The following is a 17,202-nucleotide window of genomic DNA, read 5'->3' as shown; positions in this document are numbered from 1 at the left end:
CCCCCCCCACCCTTTCTCCCTCTCACTGAGTAGCCAGCATTCCAGTCCGCCCGCTTAAGAATTCGCAGAACACTGCAACAATTCACCGCATTCAGATGTATTGGAAAGAATCGTGTGAGTTACATCAGGGCCAAAACTTATATTGGAGGAAAATCAATTAGAGGACCAAGTAATTCACTTTCTTCGCCATGGCGTAGCCGCACTACTTACCAGGACGTGGTAGATTTTTTTTGTACGAATCTCGGGGTGTACAATAATAGATTTCCTGCCTAATTAGAAATTGATAATTATCCTGTAAAGCTAAATCATAGTGCTCAAATGGAGTATAGCTTAAATATATTTTACAAATTAAATTTAGACTAAGAATGTATTTGTCATTCTGTTTCATTTTCAAATCAATCTGTCTGTGTTAGTTGTACGCAAAGCATTTAGAGTATTCTGGTAACAAATTATTTCAGGACCACGGACAGTTCAACGAGCGTATGTCACCTGCGCTTCTGTACGACTGATACTGATTCCAAAGTTTACATACGCAGCTTTCAATAACACTGCCCGATGTTGACCAAAAGATGGCGCTTTAGGGGAGTATTAAAAAAGAAGATAATGTGTTCAAAGTTCGTTTAAGCAATGGTTTTATTAATTAAATTTATCAAACAATTTTATTCTCAAGCAGTTTTTTTAGCCAGGCTACTTGAGGTTGGGCAGTATGCTACTCCGCTGTGTACACCGAAGAGATGGTTCTATGCTGTGTGCATCTGGATTTAAAGCACAGCTTTATGGCATGCAGAAAATCTCTGATTTCTCCGTGACCACGGTAGGGCTTCCTGGTTAATAGGCGGCCTTCTATGATCGTCATGAGGTACAATTAAAAAAAGACTAACGGCACAGAGGAATGATAAATCTCCCTGGTAGAGGTGTAACTGTAGTGGTGCAACATCTGCAAGCATGTGACTGTAAACTGTAGCAAATCCAAACACTGTGATAACACTCTTTTCCTCTCCTTCCCTTCATTTTTTTCTCTTTCCCTCTGCCTTTATCTCATCCTCTTTATCTCTCTATCTTCCTCTCTGTCAGAGTGGACAGCTGGTGGTCTACCCTGATGCTGTGGTGTCCAGGGAAACAGTGAGTACATGGCTGTTGGATATCATGTTGTTTTAAATGTTTTGTTCATTCCTTAGATTGATTCCTCTTTTCTTCTTAGAGACTGTCTCATTTAGAGGCGCTAATGTTTTCAAATGACAACTTGATATGTCCCAATAGCAATACCCATTACTTTTGGAACATATAAAATGTAAAACCATATAAAATTTGAAACCATGCAAAAACGTAACTGAACTGTAATGGCTAAATGCAAAACCGAACGTACAATGGTAATGCATCCGTCGTCGGTTGGAATACATCAGTATAAACACTGATACTAATGAACAACATTTGGAGCCGATATACAAATTTTACCCGACCTACTGGTTGAGCAGCAGCTGGATTAGAAGTGGTCCTGGCTGGATTAAGAGGATGATTGCTCTGCAGTGGGTTTGCTTTTGGGCTTACATGTTTGTAAAGCTCAGCTTTACATGTATAGATTTTTTTCCTTCATTTTATTTCTTTATTATTATGCTACCTTTCTTTGTAATCAAAATTGGGGAATCACGAGCCCCAAGTTTGTTGTGTATTGCAAAATCATACATAGCGTATGTATGACTTGGTCTGTTATGGAACATATGTTCCTCTAATGGGACCTGTGGGTTGTGTCGTTTTCTACCTATGCCTCACTAACACTACATGTCTTCACTAATCTTTTGTGAAAGACACAATCTATAGCTTAGTGGAGACTGTGAATCCTTACCAAGGCTGATAGTCATGCATTCACGCTGTTGAATACATGCACCTGTCTTTTTAACCCTCTTTTTAACCCTCCCTGGCTATCATCATCAATATGTTCCACATGGATAGTGGTTAGATCATGGGAAAAAATTAACAAACCACTGCTCCTTTTTCTTTCCTTTCCAAAAAAGTGAAAAAGGAAGGTTTTGAGTGAGGAACAGAAGGGTTTAAGTAAAGAGACCACTGCAAAATGAACGCTTCTGTTCCTCACCCAAAACCTTCCTTTTCAACTTTTTTTGGAAAGGAAAGAAAAAGGTGCATTGGTCTCTTAATATTTTCCAGAGCTGTATATTATGTAAGTTCAGTTAACCAACAGATCAAGACGTAACAGCAGGTTAGCAGTGTCGGGAGCCCTGTGACAAACCACATATTTCTTGGATAACTGTATAGGTATGAAGAATCCTGCCACACAAGTCCTTACTGGTTCATGCTCTCCTATTATGTCACACAAACACACATTACCAGTCTTGACAGCATCTTAAGGGGATATCCCAGTACTCTAGACTTTCGCACAGTACTGTACTTTAAATATTTAAGTGATTTAGATGGCACAATGATGGCCTGAACTATTCAGTAATTCATTTCTTATAGAAAGGTAGTGAAATGTGTAGAATTTACAGAGGAATTTCAAATCCTGACTACCCTGCTGGTCCTCCTTCTGTTGAATAACAGAGACATTCAGAATTTCAGAATGCACACTTGTATGCATCCCAAAGAATTTCTGGTAAATATTGTGAATCATTATCAATCTGCTATTACTCCAGATATTATATCGACATAACAGTGAAACATTTCACGTAATTCCCCCTGACCAGTTTCTCCACGGTAAAAAGCAGCCAATTCAACAGTGGATTGATTACCTGCCTGTTGGGCCCTGTCCGGGGCCTCCCCCAGATAGGGCCACAGTGTCGCCGGACCCCCCCCCCCCCCGTCTCAGTTCCTAGGTCTTATGCTGCTATATTATTGTGCTGGGGATTGGGTCAGTTCTCCTTCCCCACTAAGTTCTCCTCCTCAACTATAAATCATTGTTGATATGATGAATGCATTTTCAGAATTTTCCCAGTGTCTTCCAGTTTTAAACTTTAGGAGGACATGAGGTCCTGGTCCACACCTGCGGAGTACCTGGTTTGGGGGGGCCCGTTGCTGTCCCTGTCCTTTTCCATCTGGTCATACTTCTGACCTAGTCTAAATTTAAATAGACTCTGGATTTAGCCCAGAAAAGTTATTAATTATTCCAATTGGACTTAATATCTCACCCGGCACAGCCAGAAGAGGACTGGTCACCCCTCTGAGCCTGGGTCCTCTTTAGGTTTCTTCCTAAAATTCGGCCTTCTTAGGGAGTTTTTCCTAGCCACTGAAATTCAACACTACTCTTGTTTGCTCCTTGGGGTTTAAGGCCGAGTGTCTCTGTAAAGCACTTTGTGACAACTGCTGTTGTAAAAAGGGCTTTATAAATAAATGTGATTGATTGATTTGAACAGCATGGGTAGAGACATATCCAGTTCAGTTACTGTTGCACAGTAACTGTTTTCTGTTTTTTTCTTTAGAAAGAAACACTAATATTCACATTCATATTCTCACCACAGCCCTCAATAACAACCCTCTTGTTTTGTCGGATCCAGTAGGCAGGCTAGTGTTTAAATAGATACAGAATATGACTGGTTGCTCCCAGAGACTGGCTAGAAAGAAATTGTACAATCACTATGACCATATCCAAAGTTTGACAGTGTGTGTGGGGGGGGGGGGGGGGGGGGGGGGGTTGATGATGATGTAATACCTTTTCCATTATCCTTCTCTTAGATCATTTACAGAAATCCAGATCATCGGATGATAGGAAGTGGGAAGCTCTTTCATTTCTGCATTTTTGATACCATATCTGGGATGTTTTAAGAATTCAAGAAGAACATCAATTACTTACAACTCAACTCCAATTACTATTTCTAAGGACACTGCTGTAAAAGAGTATTTGTTTTCTGTCAATTTACCTGGTGAAAAATGGTAGCAAAATGAATTGTTACTGAATGGACTCTCCTGAATAATCTAAATATCTTGAAAAAAGCACATTGATATAAACTACATGAACTTACTGTAAACGTTGCTATTAACACCATTTGTACTCACTACTTGGCTTTCACATGCAAAGAGCAGGTGTATTTCAATATTGTTCTGGAAGAGCTACACTAATGTAATGAGCTTTTAATTTTCAGCATGTTCTTTATGGACATTTCACCAGGGTTAGTAGTTGTCTACCTTAAACTCAAATCCAGCCCATTTATATGTGGGGCATTTACACTTTAGGGGAAGACAGGCAGGCGGGAGACCAGAAGGAGGGGAGGACGCTGAAATTGAACCCTGGCAGGAAATATGAGATTAATGCAGGGAAGATTTAGCACTGCACCACAGCTCTGCATTCTTTTCAACCATTTTGCTTCATCTTGTTGACTTCAGAGTAGGGACATAAGCTCTGCCCTCATCATTGTGTCAACCATTATGTCATTTCTGCTTTCTGTGCAGATCTTACTATGAAACTATGAAAGATTCATGACGAAAAAGGCTAACCTGCAACCCTGAACATAAAACCTGCATAAATCACCTTCCATCCTTCTGTACAATGAAAACGGCCAGAGTGTCAATCAGTTCACACAAACCTTTCACATTTCTCCAAATCTTTCCTTTTATTGTCAAACACAGTTCTCACATCAGCTGTTCCTTTCACTCATAGTATGAAGTATCTACAACAACAGATGGCCCCAAGCATTCAGCAGAGCGAGCAGGAACCGGTTCAGCAAACTCCCATCTGTCCTTCCGCGCAGCTGCAAAGTTAGGAAGCCAACACCTGGAACCGAGTATCTAAAGACATGTATTCTGGCTATGCTCACCCTGGTTGTCTCTGCAGTATTGTGCCCTAGCTATCTATCAGCACTAGAAGGCGTTGTAAAAATCTTTGTTTAATGGATGGATTTGTCACTTGTTATTCTCATTGATCTGATGCACACACAGTGGCGTTTCTAGAAAATTTTACATGGGTTGGCAGAAGGGTGGCAAGTTGAAATTCAAGGGTGAATTCTATTGTTGGCTCTGTCCACTTTATTTAAACAAATCCAGCGACTGAAAATGGACAGTGTAATGTTTTGCCATTAAATATCATACATGTTCTACACTTTGAAGTTTATTTTTAATATATAATTTTTAATATATATTTAATATATAAAACAAAATTTAAATGACAATTGTTAATCACATATGACCACAAATCACTTTTTGTTGATGTTATATAGATGTCCAGATATGTCTAATTTAGAATGATTGTAGATAAACCTTAACTTTCTTCACAGATGAAATTAACCTAACATTGCAAGCTACATCAACATTGTTCAATGCCCCTTTCCTAACTATCAGGACAAGCATTACATGGCAATGACGGCAAGCTACTTCATCTGCAAATTTGCTAGCTCGCGTTACTTTACCAATAATATTGACAATTGCATTACATTAGCTAGTAGACGACATCAGACATATCTCACCTATAATAAAAGGCTGCTGCTAAAGCAAGATTATAAGATTACATTTTGTATCGTATATTTAGTAAAAATGTGCAGTAGTACCTTCTTTTAATACTGCTATGCTAGTCTAGTGTGACCCTGACTGATCGTTGCATACAGAGTAGCATGGACCGACGCCCGGTGTTTTCACTGGAAGGGAGGGGGAGCAGCACGGTGACAGCAGCAGGAGGACTCCAGGACTCAACCATTTTACGGGGATGGGAGGATTCAAAGTTATTGGAACGGGTTACCATAGAGATTAACAACGAAAGTAGAAAAAATTGAATACTACAAACAAACAAAAATCTGAATATATTACAGTAGAAACCTGAACACTTAGGTGGCAAGAAATATTATAGCTGCCACCCCAGTGTTTTCACCAGTGCCACACTAGACTCAAACTCGTGGTCCACTGCTTCGTAACACACGTGAACGCCTTTATGACAACCTTAAAAATGTTGAAGCAAATACAAAATGGTACCTTTTGTATAGCTCGTTGTCACCGTGGTGCTGCTTAACAGTTCTGCTTCCTCCAATGTCGGTCCGCTCCCATGGTGGGGTGCGAACCCGCGGCCTTCTGCTTCGCAACACGTTATCGGCCTAAACTGTTTCAACCTTTTGAGCTATACAAAAGGTACAATTGTTTAACAAATCGGCAAAATTCTAAGCTAACATTCTGTTCATACAGTATTCCATATTAGGAAAACAGATTCCAAATGATGTCACATGCCATTGTTGAGGCTAAGACCACAATGATAATATTGCATTACAGTACCTGACCATTTTACGGGAAATGGGGGACTCAATGATATTGGAACGCTTTACCATAGAGATTAACAATGAAAGTAGAAAAAATATAATACTATTCAATAATATTAAATATGAACAACTGGGGTGGCATGACATTTTTGTAGGGTGGCAGTTGCCACCCCAGTGGTTTCGCCAGTGTCTGATAACACTGTCAGCCTGACTGATTGACTGACTGACTGGGGATGGATAGAGTGTGGGTAAAGCAAGGGTTCACACACTTTTCTATGATAGTGACTTTCTTAACTGGGGACACGACAGTCCTTGAAAACTACTGGACAACTTACGTTATAGCCCCAAAATGTTTAGACTGATCTGTAATAATATTTCGTTTGGAAGGAAGGTTTAAAATGCATCGAGCAAGATCATTGCATATGTGCATTAACTGTAAGTTGCTTTCAGTAAGAGCATCTACTAAAAGACTAAAATGGAAAATGTGTGTGATCTTCTGAGAAGAAAAGAACCTTAAAATGTATGTTCTTTCTCCCCCAGTCTGATTTACTGTCGGGCCTGTCTGCTCTGTTCTAAAGGGTTTTGAAGATGCGTTCCGCATAGTCTTATCTATCAGTCATAATATTTCAAGCTTGTGAACTAGTGTAGCCCGGATTCTACATACCGGGCTGAAACATTTCCCAAACCCATGTAAAATCCCAAATAATGCCCTAGCCCATTGATAATGGACTCGTTTCTTCCCAAGGTAATATGAATTGCCGTTTGGGAAACATTGAAATGTACAATGAAGTCAAAATGAAAGGGGTGAATCGAATGAACGAGGATGACACGCTACACTAAAGCCACATCTGTCGCTGTGTGTGTACAGCCATAGAGATCACTCAAGTACCTTGGCAACTACACACTCTCTGACAGGAGGCGTGCCGGCCCTGCGCTAGTAGGCAGGATCGGTGGATCTTTCTCAGCTCCCAGCTCAGTTCTGCTGCTTCACCCCCCCCCCCCGAGGATTAAACTACATGGGATTGTTAACTGCCTTTAATTCGTCCGGCTGGCAGACACGGCCCTGTACAGACACGTGGTCACACAGACACAGTGACTAGCCAACCCACACATTTACGCACACGCTAATACAGAATGTAGTCTCCGCAACACATAGACAAGTACATATGCAATCACCAGTGCACACACTGGTTAGCAAACCAAAATGCAGAACCATATGGATGTATATACACACACACACACACACACACACACACACACAAACACACACACACCCTGGAACTGTCCCAGGGCAACAGATTATAGTGGCAAGGGGAGTGACTATTTTCATCTTGCAGCCTAAATGCCCTCATTTTTGCCCACAAAAATTCTGTTATGCCTTTTGTTTAGAGGGCATATATCATAGATAGTGACTGCTCATGTGACAGGCCACTACACCTGGGGCTCTTTGGGGAATGTCCTGCTGGAAAACTGACCTCTTGGATGATGTAAGAAAATATTTTTCAGACCACATAATTGTCATTAAATATTGATCATTAGATATAAAAATGTTTTATTATATCGATTATTGTACATTACTCTTTAATGTTAGTTTTTCAACATGATAATAATTATTATAATATGCCTATTGGTTTTGTTACGCAGATTTGTTTTTCACCACATTGCAGAGTAATAGTGAATGAGTTAGTATATTGACATGATTGGCTTTTCATCTTTGATCCGAGATTTTTTTTAAAGCTTATTCATTATTTTAAAAAGCTATTTTTTGTGTGTTTAACAGTATGGGCATATACTAGTTCTTACCACAATTGATGCTGACCAGCCCATTGGAATGTGATATTGGGGAAAAAGAGAGTACTTTCGTAAACTGTCCGTTTTGTTTTATCTCCAAAACTTTGGCCTGAAATAAAACACATTTTCACCAGCTTTTTATTTTTTTTACTGTTATTTTATTGCAATCCAGAACATTTGCATAAACATTTTTTTAGGCCTCTAATTTTGGGCTGGATGTATAATATGTTGTCCTTATGTGCATATTCTATAAGTAGAATTACTATCATACCTCACTAAGCCATGAAATTCCATCTTTGATTGGTTTTGATGGCATTATACCCAGCAACCCGTTTTGCCTCGACAGTGACACTTTTCCAACCTGTGATCATTAAAACAGGTGATTGATAAGGTATCAATTGTAGGTGATTGATAATGTACATAATTGTAATCCCTCATGGCGTAATCCAGTAGTGTGGTGCAGTAGTTTGTGTGTATGTGTTCACGTGTGCACATGTAGGCATGGTACGAATCTTGGCATGTGCCTCCAGGCGTGGAAGTGTATAATGTTGAATTCTCCCTGTGTTGTGTTGTGTTGCCATAGTGAGCAGAGATGAGTGACAGGGAGGCGCCCCATGCCCATATCCCTCTGACATCACATGGCCATCAGACAGCCCTCCACCAAGCAGCCATGGTGGGGAACAGTGATGTCATAGATGGCCTGATCAAGGGGGGCTGCGCTTTAGACCTGCAGAACAAGGTGAGGCAGAGAAATGTCTAGAAATACAGTAATGATCCTATTCCCTACAAAAGTCCCTTTGGATGTCACTGAATCTAATAGGATGCCATTTCAGACACAAACACTCAACCCATATAATGTCACTGAATCTAATAGGATGCCATTTCAGACACAAACACTCAACCCACATAATGTCACTGAATGTAATAGGATGCCATTTCAGGCACAAACACTCAACCCATATAATGTCACTGAATCTAATAGGATGCCATTTCAGGCACAAACACTCAACCCATATAATGTCACTGAATCTAATAGGATGCCATTTCAGGCACAAACACTCAACCCATATAATGTCACTGAATCTAATAGGATGCCATTTCAGGCACAAACACTCAACCCATATAATGTCACTGAATCTAATAGGATGCCATTTCAGGCACAAACACTCAACCCATATAATGTCACTGAATCTAATAGGATGCCATTTCAGGCACAAACACTCAACCCATATAATGTCACTGAATCTAATAGGATGCCATTTCAGGCACAAACACTCAACCAATATAATGTCACTGAATCTGAAACGTTGTTTCTAAAATGTAATTAAATCTGAAACAGTGTTCGTGAAATATCACTGAATCTTCAAGTCTAAAATTACAGCTGGCAAAAACACACGGCATTACAACGCAGGTACCTAATACATCTGCATAAACAGTCTACAAGGTCCACTCCAGGCAGAATAATGACATTACACTGAATGGTTGAAGGGTTTCTTGAATCTGACTGTTTCTAATAGGACGGCAACACGGCCCTCCACGAGGTCTCTTGGCATGGCTTCTGTCAGTCGGTCAAACTGTTGGTCGAGGCCGGGGCTGACGTTCACGCCAGGAACAAGGTAGAGAAATCCAAGTTTGAATGTGACCCTGTAGGTCTGACTCTTGCAACTGATCTACTAATCTGTCTAGCGCTTGTCAAGGTTTCTCTTAGGGGGGAGAGCTTTTCTAATCATCCAGTTCCCTATGGAGGACACCAACCTGTAATTCGACAACAACGGGTGCTGGGGATCGGACAAGCCGAGCTGGATCTCCCGGGGGGTTGAATTGACGGGTGTGTTTGCTCTCAGGCAGGGAACACAGCTCTCCACCTGGCCTGTCAGAACGCTCACCCTCACAGTGCCCGCGTGCTGCTGCTGGGAGGATCCAGCCCAGACGTTAAGAACAACGCCGGGGACACCTGTCTGCATGTGGCAGCCCGGTACAACCACCTGGACCTAATCAAGATTCTGGTGGGCGCATTATGCTCCGTTAGCGAGAAAAACCAGGTAGCTTCCGGCTTGAATTATATTGTTACTAAAACAGGGTTTCGGATTGGCGCAGCGGGAGAAGTCACTGCTTTGAAGTTCAAATCAGGCCCAGGGACCTCGCATGTGTCGGTGTAAATTGTCTCAGTACCTCCCAGGTTTAGTCAGGGATGGTATCAGAAAGATTCAGCACGCTAAAGACTCCTGGTGGTAGTTTGGAGACCTGCAAGCTCAATCGTGGTTATTTGCTGGTTAATGCATTCTCCTCTAAATATAGGTGCTGGTGCTTGTCCATTATATCCAGTCTGAGCCAGCCACTAACAGCCTAGGTGCCTAGAATACTAAATGCAACATTCCTTAAATAAGCTAGCTATCTGAGAAATATATCTGGTGCAGTAACATTATTTTATCGCAACAAACTTTGGATGAAACAATAACTGCCTTGTCTCCTGCCTGTTTCCGGTGCCCAGCGAGGTGACACTGCTCTCCATGTAGCTGCTTCCCTGAACCATAAGAAGACTGTTCAGCTCCTCCTGGAAGCCGGAACTGATGGAAATGCACGCAACAGCGTAAGAGGCAGTGTCTGAAACTCCAGCACAACCTACAGTACTTCTAATCAGTTCACTATATGTCACTACATGTGTATTCCAGGAAGGGAAGACTGCTCTGGACAAGGCCAGGGACTACAACTACAAGGACGTGTCCCTCCTGCTGGCCAAAGCTCCACAGGTCAGTTTGAGATGGAACACAATACAGCACTTCAATGAAACACAGCACCGTAAAAACATTCCAGTGGTGTATTGAGCTTACTTTTCCCTCCTGGAGTGAGGGGATTTATTGAAGAATATTAAAGAGAGCGGCCCTGTTGCCTAAAGTGACAGCATACCGGATATTTAGTAGTCTCTTCTTCCAGTGTGTTTTAATCCTATAGGTTCTTTATTTGATGCACCTTAGCTGGAATTAGTTAGCAACAGACATACACTCCTGTGTTGTTCAGGTCCACCGATTTATCAGAGGAAGGACGGTGAAGAAGAGGAGGGACCGGCTCAAGACAGAACGCAGAACCCAGTCAGTCACCAGAGAAGAGGTTCTGCCCAGCAAGGTAGCCTCTTGCTGGGTAATTAAACTCCCATTGCAAACACACCATTCTGACTTGTTTTTCTCCATCTCTAACCCCGGCTATTTCCGTGATCAGGACAGTGGGTCCATGGCTGAGGCGTCCCAAAGTGGGGAGGGTGTGTCCAGTAGAACAAGCGTGAACAGGGCAGAGTTAGATTACCATCACCACCATCTTCACTACAGTAAAACATCCCCAACCAACACCTGCCCCAGGAGGAGACAGACCCCCCTCAACCAGGTGCCCAGGGGTGTGTCGGAAGGTTGCATTGAAGGAACATTTCCATTCGCTGCAAAGTAATGGACAAATTATTCATCTTGTGTCTTTCCAGGCCATGGAAGAGAATCATTTTAGAAGAGGGAATGGTCACCCCGACCTCCACACCAATAGCAATTGGTATCTGTACGATGATGGAGTCCCGCCTCCTCAACACGTCAAAACCTATCAGCTGTACACACTGTACCGTGACAAGGAGGGCACCGTCAAACAGGTCCGTCACTTCACTAGTGAGTAGGGACGCAAAACTCCAGTCGTTTTCACTAATGTCCTAGTTGAGGCCATGACTACACTTAAAATAATAGTACAATTTAGTAGAAGCATTTGTGTGGCTGTAATATACTATAATATCTATAATAACATGTGTAGGTAATACAAAATGACACATGGTGATATTTTGGTCAGGCCCCAGCCAATGGCTGCCGGTGTAAACCTATGATCAAGAGGCTGGAGGGAGAGCTGATGATCACCAGAGAGGAGATGAGGACACAGATGCAGATGGTCCAGGTTCAAGTCAACGCTAGGCTGGGTAGGATGGACCGCAGGAGCAAACAACAGGTCTGTCTGCTACCTGTTCATTTACACACCAAGTCTGTCTGCAACCAGTCCATTTATACACCAGGTCTGTCTGCTACCTGTTCATTTACACACCAGGTCTGTCTGCAACCAGTCCATTTATACACCAAGTCTGTCTGCAACCAGTCCATTTATACACCAGGTCTGTCTGCAACCAGTCCATTTATACAACAGGTCTGTCTGCTACCAGTCCATTTATACACCAGGTCTGTCTGCAACCAGTCCATTTACACACCAGGTCTGTCTGCAACCAGTCCATTTATACACCAGGTCTGTCTGCTACCAGTCCATTTATACACCAGGTCTGTCTGCAACCAGTCCATTTATACACCAGGTCTGTCTGCAACCAGTCCATTTATACAACAGGTCTGTCTGCTACCTGTTCATTTACACACCAAGTCTGTCTGCCACCAGTCCATTTATACAACAGGTCTATCTGCTACCTGTTCATTTATACACCAGGTCTGTCTGCAACCAGTCCATTTATACAACAGGTCTGTCTGCTACCTGTTCATTTACACACCAAGTCTGTCTGCCACCAGTCCATTTATACAACAGGTCTATCTGCTACCTGTTCATTTATACACCAGGTCTGTCTGCAACCAGTCCATTTATACACCAGGTCTGTCAAATGCAATTTAATTCAGCTGTGCTGCACATGCGTACAAAGACTTCTGTCTCGTACAAAACTGTAAGTACAGCCAGTAAACCTGTATTAGAATGTGTTTTAGTATTTGAGAAGGACAGTAGAGAGGATAGAGTCTGTCCAGGATGGACCAAGGACCTGCCTCGGGCAGAGAGGATAGTGTCTGTCCAGGATGGACCAGGGACCTGCCTCAGGCAGAGAGGATAGTGTCTGTCCAGGATGGACCAGGGACCTGCCTCAGGCAGAGAGGATAGTGTCTGTCCAGGATGGACCAGGGACCTGCCTCAGGCAGAGAGGATAGTGTCTGTCCAGGATGGACCAGGGACCTGCCTCAGGCAGAGAGGATAGTGTCTGTCCAGGATGGACCAGGGACCTGCCTCAGGCAGAGAGGATAGTGTCTGTCCAGGATGGACCAGGGACCTGCCTCAGGCAGAGAGGATAGTGTCTGTCCAGGATGGACCAGGGACCTGCCTCAGGCAGAGAGGATAGTGTCTGTCCAGGATGGACCAGGGACCTGCCTCGGGCAGAGAGGATAGTGTCTGTCCAGGATGGACCAGGGACCTGCCTCAGGCAGAGAGGATAGTGTCTGTCCAGGATGGACCAGGGACCTGCCTCAGGCAGAGAGGATAGTGTCTGTCCAGGATGGACCAGGGACCTGCCTCGGGCAGAGAGGATAGTGTCTGTCCAGGATGGACCAGGGACCTGCCTCAGGCAGAGAGGATAGTGTCTGTCCAGGATGGACCAGGGACCTGCCTCGGGCAGAGAGGATAGTGTCTGTCCAGGATGGACCAGGGACCTGCCTCGGGCAGAGAGGATAGTGTCTGTCCAGGATGGACCAGGGACCTGCCTCAGGCAGAGAGGATAGTGTCTGTCCAGGATGGACCAGGGACCTGCCTCGGGCAGAGAGGATAGTGTCTGTCCAGGATGGACCAGGGACCTGCCTCAGGCAGAGAGGATAGTGTCCAGGATGGACCAGGGACCTGCCTCAGGCAGAGAGGATAGTGTCTGTCCAGGATGGACCAGGGACCTGCCTCAGGCAGAGAGGATAGTGTCTGTCCAGGATGGACCAGGGACCTGCCTCAGGCAGAGAGGATAGTGTCTGTCCAGGATGGACCAGGGACCTGCCTCGGGCAGAGAGGATAGTGTCTGTCCAGGATGGACCAGGGACCTGCCTCGGGCAGAGAGGATAGTGTCTGTCCAGGATGGACCAGGGACCTGCCTCAGGCAGAGAGGATAGTGTCTGTCCAGGATGGACCAGGGACCTGCCTCAGGCAGAGAGGATAGTGTCTGTCCAGGATGGACCAGGGACCTGCCTCAGGCAGAGAGGATAGTGTCTGTCCAGGATGGACCAGGGACCTGCCTCGAGCAGAGAGGATAGTGTCTGTCCAGGATGGACCAGGGACCTGCCTCAGGCAGAGAGGATAGTGTCTGTCCAGGATGGACCAGGGACCTGCCTCGGGCAGAGAGGATAGTGTCTGTCCAGGATGGACCAGGGACCTGCCTCAGGCAGAGAGGATAGTGTCTGTCCAGGATGGACCAGGGACCTGCCTCGGGCAGAGAGGATAGTGTCTGTCCAGGATGGACCAGGGACCTGCCTCAGGCAGAGAGGATAGTGTCTGTCCAGGATGGACCAGGGACCTGCCTCGGGCAGAGAGGATAGTGTCTGTCCAGGATGGACCAGGGACCTGCCTCAGGCAGAGAGGATAGTGTCTGTCCAGGATGGACCAGAGACCTGCCTCAGGCAGAGAGGATAGTGTCTGTCCAGGATGGACCAGGGACCTGCCTCGAGCAGAGAGGATAGTGTCTGTCCAGGATGGACCAGGGACCTGTCCTGGGCAGAGGAGGCACAGAGGTCTTAAATGGTACAAACACCCTTAGTTTTTATTCACACTTCGAACAGGAAGCAGTGACCCTAAACCTATGTCTCTCCCGTGGTTTGGACCCCACATGAAGCAGGCAGCGGTGACCCAGGAGCTGAAGAGGTGGTGCATGACTCAGTTCCATGATGCAGACCACCACCTCCCTGACGACCACCAGCACTACACACTGCTACCCACCCCGCCTGCAGAACAGCATGCGGGGGTCAGTGAGTGCCTCCCGCTGCTCCTCTCAGGGGACAGCAGCAGCTCTCTGACTAACTATGTCCAAATGTCACCATGCCCCTCATCCTCCACCACCCACAATGCACCACACAGCTTGGAGCAGGGTCAGGGGTCGGGCAGGAGATACTTTGAGCTGAAGCTGGACAAATCACCAGGTGAGTGTAAGGATAATGATGATGATAACACACAAAGGAGGTCGGTTTCAGAGTCTTTCACCCCCCCCCACATACATACATAGAAGTCTTATCGCTTTAAACAAGTAAGGATTTGTTTAACCTCAACATTTTTGCGATAAAGTTTGCTATGCATTAGGCCTAGGTTTAGAAAACATGATATCTTGAGTAACTGCTAATAACTGTTTTGGAAATACCTCCTCTTTCGTAGTTCCGCTCTTCACAGTTGACTACCAGAACACAAGTGTTTTCCCCCTGCCAGCTCACCGCCACGACCCAGGACACCTCCTGAGCTCTAGTGCCACCCGGTGGCAACATCCAGAACTGCATCACTATCAAATGGCAGCTGCCCTCCTGAGGCCTGATAAGGACAGCTGCTCCCGCAGTGTCAGCAGCAGCCAGTCACCCAACAGTGACTGGGATCAGGGCCTGGGCAATAGCCACCGGAGCCATGGGTGGCACCACAGGAAGCATCTTCGGGACCGGGTAAGATCGCGCGGCCTGATGGGTCGACCCAACGACGGGACCAGGAGCGCAGAATTCTTTGTAGGCATGCCGCCTAAGCCCACGTTCAGCCAGGAGAAGGACAACCTACAAGCCACAGAGGTGACTGATGAACGGATCATTACAATGGCCTCTGGTGGCCAGCAATTCCTTTTCCATGGAATTCTGGCGAGTGGATGTGTGCGCACTTATTTTTTCGGAATCTCTGCTGCAGGTGACCCAGCAGTTCTTTGAGACGGTGTCCACTCAGCTGGAGCGCTGGTACGAGAGGAGGATCCAGGATTCCAGGCGGAAGGCAGAGCTCAGGGCACAGCAGGAGAGGGACCAACTCCTGCAGCGAATCAGCAGCCTGGAGGAGGAGCTGGAACAGCTCCAGATGACCAATAAGAGCCATGGAACCAATGTGAGCAAAGCCAGTTGATGTCAACCTTGAGAGTTTGAGAAGCCGACCATTACAATGTCAAACTGACTTTTTTTCTTAAACGGAGAGTTTGGAACTTAAGCAATGAGGCCATTTATCTATTTTGCAAGAGATGGATTACTGCTTAAAAACTAATTAATGTAACAGCATCTACTATTTAGCAAGCCAGTGCTAATAATGACTAGGTTCCTACAGTAGCACTTAGCATTCAACTTTCTTAAAATTACATATGAACAGATAACAATGATACAGTTCATCTGACTCAGGGCATGTTCATAAAAGGCCTCAATGCCAAAATTCTGAAATGTCCCTATAACCCTAACTTAAATGTAACCAGTTTGGAAATGTAATATTGGTTTGCACATTGCTACGTCCTCTTAGTTTTTCCTTCAGAGTTCCACAGTCATTTGGATTCACATTTATGAGTGCTGTCTTTTTTCTTCATGGATCCTTTTCTTAAAAAAATCACAGCTGACCCTTAATAAAACTCACACCAAACGTCTTTCTCCTTTAATGTCTACATTCTCATCGTTACTAGTTTCTTTCAATGTTTCCCAAATATAAATGTCACAGGAGACATACAAAAAGGTGTAATCAGAACAAAAATGTGTACACCATAAACTCAGGTAAAATGGTGCAAAAATGAAAAGCATAAATGTAGCACACTTTTACCATGCCAAACCATGCCAAACCTCCTACTCTTCGGTAGGGCTTACGGTGTTGCTAGGAGAGACCGTGGCCTGGTGTCTTTTGAAAAAGGCTTTGACGCTGTCCTTGGTTGGCATGGCCACGCCTTTGTAGCTGAGCAAGAAGCCGAAGAGCAGTAGGCCCCCTAGAATGATGGCAGCCATGCTGTTGACGAGGTGTTGGGTTGGGAATGCCAGCGGAGGTTCATCTACATAGATCTACCCGTGAAGAGAGAGCAAATGGGACAGAGAGGAAGCATTGAGAGATGTGGGTGAAGGGGTGATCCAGTTTGTTCCTCTTACGTTACTGACTTGCGTGGGTGCCTCACCTGCACCTCTTCCACCAGGTCACACAACACCACTCCCGGAATGACAGAAATTTGGAAGTGGAAAAGCTCAGAGCCCTGTGGAGTATAACAATGATAGTTGGTGGTTAGAAAAATGTCACATGAAATGAATTCAGATGTATACAGAAAACATCTCATATTGTCAGAGGGACTATGGATGGCTCACATAAAGGCTGATCTGCAGTCCCTCTGGGTTGTACAGACTGCCATTCAGACTGCCTTTGAAATATTGTCTCATCCTTTCCATGGTGGGGGTGACATTGGTCCCTAATCACACAAAGTATAGGATAAGACTAGTCCGCAACAGAGAATCTGTGTTAGACTGTAGGGCACTAGAGACAAGTGATGGGGGAGAACAAT

At 44.7% G+C, this 17,202-nt stretch overlaps 2 protein-coding genes across 12 annotated transcripts in view; one reads left to right on the top strand and one right to left on the bottom strand.

Annotated features, from left to right (window-relative positions):
- Positions 1–25: 25 nt before the first annotated feature.
- On the top strand, positions 26–16,311 carry ankrd6a (ankyrin repeat domain 6a). Of its 6 annotated transcripts, XM_020054401.2 has the most exons (15): positions 26–114; positions 674–814; positions 1,075–1,122; positions 8,557–8,712; positions 9,491–9,589; positions 9,818–10,015; positions 10,465–10,563; positions 10,646–10,723; positions 10,992–11,111; positions 11,190–11,351; positions 11,443–11,601; positions 11,793–11,945; positions 14,563–14,866; positions 15,096–15,490; positions 15,603–16,311. In XM_020054401.2, the coding sequence occupies exons 4-15, from the start codon at positions 8,566–8,568 to the stop codon at positions 15,807–15,809; spliced, it is 2,121 nt and encodes a 706-aa protein (XP_019909960.1). In that variant the 5' UTR covers positions 26–114; positions 674–814; positions 1,075–1,122; positions 8,557–8,565; the 3' UTR covers positions 15,810–16,311. The 6 variants fall into 6 exon arrangements, with proteins under 6 accessions (XP_019909960.1, XP_034153364.1, XP_019909962.1 ...); XM_034297473.1 differs by lacking the exon at positions 674–814 and having other exon boundaries at positions 9,818–9,979; XM_020054403.2 differs by lacking the exon at positions 674–814 and having other exon boundaries at positions 10,992–11,096.
- LOC105026085 (cation channel sperm-associated protein subunit beta) overlaps positions 16,292–17,202 on the bottom strand; it is an 18,204-nt gene continuing 17,293 nt past the window's right edge. For 5 of the 6 annotated variants that reach the window (XM_034297467.1, XM_034297468.1, XM_020054399.2 and 2 more), the window contains 3 exons: positions 17,009–17,109; positions 16,825–16,899; positions 16,292–16,714 (listed from right to left, as the gene is read on the bottom strand). In XM_034297467.1, coding sequence (XP_034153358.1) covers positions 16,505–16,714; positions 16,825–16,899; positions 17,009–17,109 — 386 coding nt within the window. In that variant the 3' untranslated portion in view covers positions 16,292–16,504. Of the gene's footprint in view, positions 16,715–16,824; positions 16,900–17,008; positions 17,110–17,202 lie in introns of those variants that run through there. The other variant, XM_034297470.1, reaches the window with a different exon arrangement.

The sequence above is a fragment of the Esox lucius genome, chromosome 15, assembly GCF_011004845.1.
Source record: "Esox lucius isolate fEsoLuc1 chromosome 15, fEsoLuc1.pri, whole genome shotgun sequence".
NCBI classification, from domain to species: Eukaryota; Metazoa; Chordata; class Actinopteri; order Esociformes; family Esocidae; genus Esox; species Esox lucius.
The sequence above is the reverse complement of the archived record's forward strand: the minus strand, read 5'-3'. Positions and strand labels throughout refer to the sequence as shown.

What these genes read in the sequence shown, in the direction of transcription:
- ankrd6a (XM_020054400.2), top strand. Translation starts at nt 8,566, where the DNA reads ATGAGTGACAGGGAGGCGCCCCATGCCCATATCCCTCTGACATCACAT. An exon ending in GACAGACCCCCCTCAACCAG is followed by an intron (nt 11,352 to 11,442) that starts GTGCCCAGGGGT and finishes GTGTCTTTCCAG; the next exon opens with GCCATGGAAGAGAATCATTT. An exon ending in ACCGCAGGAGCAAACAACAG is followed by an intron (nt 11,946 to 14,562) that starts GTCTGTCTGCTA and finishes CCCCACATGAAG; the next exon opens with CAGGCAGCGGTGACCCAGGA.